Here is a 1,626-nt window from a genome sequence, read left to right as displayed (position 1 = left end):
GAGAGCATGCACAGCCGCCTGACGCGCGCAGATGCGATCAACGGAATGGTGCCAGTAACGACAGGGGCAACAGCAGCAGCAGCCATCACCACCACCACCAGCAGCAAATAGAAACAACCACCGCAAGAGATGCCATTTCTCGCCCAAACTCTCTCTGCATCTTATGCACACCCCGTTGATGACCTCGCACCCGCGATCATGCGCATCATTACTGACTGGACAGCCAGCAAAAAGCACAACCACTCAAGCCTTCCACGGCTCTCACACACACGCACACACACACACACATGTGGAGTCAACCACAACAGCCCCAGCTGTCGCTGCGGCGCCAACTACCGCTGGCACCAGGGTCGACTGAGGCTGTCGATTGGAGTGGTTGACTGTCTGGAGGAACTACTGGCTTTGGATGCACCCCCCCCCCATCGCGGCCGACGCTGAAGGCGATATCTGATTGACGCCCTGTCCCTGATGGATGCCCTGTCTCTTTGCTGTCACTGCTCTCGTTGCCGTCACGGTTGTCGTGCGCGTGTCCATTGTTCCCAACCAATACAACGCCCAACAGTGCACAGCCCCCGAACAAGATCAACATATCCCCTCAACAGGGAGGGTTCATGTCACAAGCCCCCAGACCACCAAGCAGATTTTTCCTCGCAATGAAGTCAATATCATCGGGAAGCTCTCCGTGTGCCCGAGAACACCCTGCTCTCCGCAACACCCTTGCAAATACACGATACTTGGCTTCAACTCCTGTGAACCGTCTTTTGTTGTTGGTGCTTGTGGTCATCGTGTGCGACATGACAAAATGAGGCTGCAATTCAAGGCACGAGATTCTGTGAAAGATTCCATGCTATTTTCAGCACAACGCAGGACTGTCAGAAGGAGGAGGGTTGTTTTGTTTTGTCGTTTTGTTGTGTTTTGGAGCGCGAGCGAGCACTGTCGGCTCTGCTGCCTAGGGATGAGGCGGGCAGTGCTTGTGGCAGCAGCTGCTGCTGTAAGCAGTGGTGCAGCAACGGCGCTGTATTTTGGCACGGGTGGTGTCACGCCATTCCCAATGGTGGTGCACGCAAAGGAAGATCGCACCGCCACCACTGACGCTACCACTGACGCCACCACCACCACCACAACTGCTCCTCAAACCCCGTCCTTGGCGGACCAAACGGACACGGCGCGGACAACACGGCTTGGGAACGTCACGTACGGCCATGGCAAGCTCGCTTACTTCTTTCCAGGCGTTGCAGAGGACAAGCGCAAGCAACTTGCCTTGGACACGGAGGCCTACTACTCAACGACCGATGCGCCCAGCGCAGACGCAATGACAGAGCTGTTGTCCTGCTTTGTCCAGGACAAGGCGAGCCCTGTGCTGGACGCCACGGCCTGCCTGGGCGGCAACACGTTCAGCCTGCAGCGGCGCTTCAAGAACACATATGCACTTGAGCTCGAAGAGGAGCGAATCCCACTGCTTGAGCACAACCTGCGCGTGTTGGGTGCGCGGGGCGTCAACGTGGTGCATGGCGATGCCCTGGACGTTGTCCGCGTCCCCGTTGACAACGGCGGCAAGCCCAAAGGCGCCACCACTGCTGCTGACAACAACGGCAAGAACAGCGGCAGCGAGGCCCGCAATTGGGT

The 1,626-nt window shown here is 57.7% G+C and overlaps 1 protein-coding gene across 1 annotated transcript in view; it reads left to right on the top strand.

The window, feature by feature from the left end:
* Window positions 1–955: 955 nt before the first annotated feature.
* PTSG_05160 (uncharacterized protein) overlaps window positions 956–1,626 on the top strand; it is a gene marked incomplete at both ends in the record, with an annotated part of 1,287 nt that continues 616 nt past the window's right edge. The window contains one exon of the mRNA XM_004993682.1: window positions 956–1,626. This exon is cut by the window's right edge and continues 616 nt beyond it. Coding sequence (XP_004993739.1) covers window positions 956–1,626 — 671 coding nt within the window.

This window comes from Salpingoeca rosetta, assembly GCF_000188695.1.
Source record: "Salpingoeca rosetta unplaced genomic scaffold supercont1.12, whole genome shotgun sequence".
In the NCBI taxonomy this organism is placed as follows: domain Eukaryota; class Choanoflagellata; order Craspedida; family Salpingoecidae; genus Salpingoeca; species Salpingoeca rosetta.
Note: the sequence above shows the minus strand (reverse complement) of the source record. Positions and strands in the feature narration are given on the sequence as shown.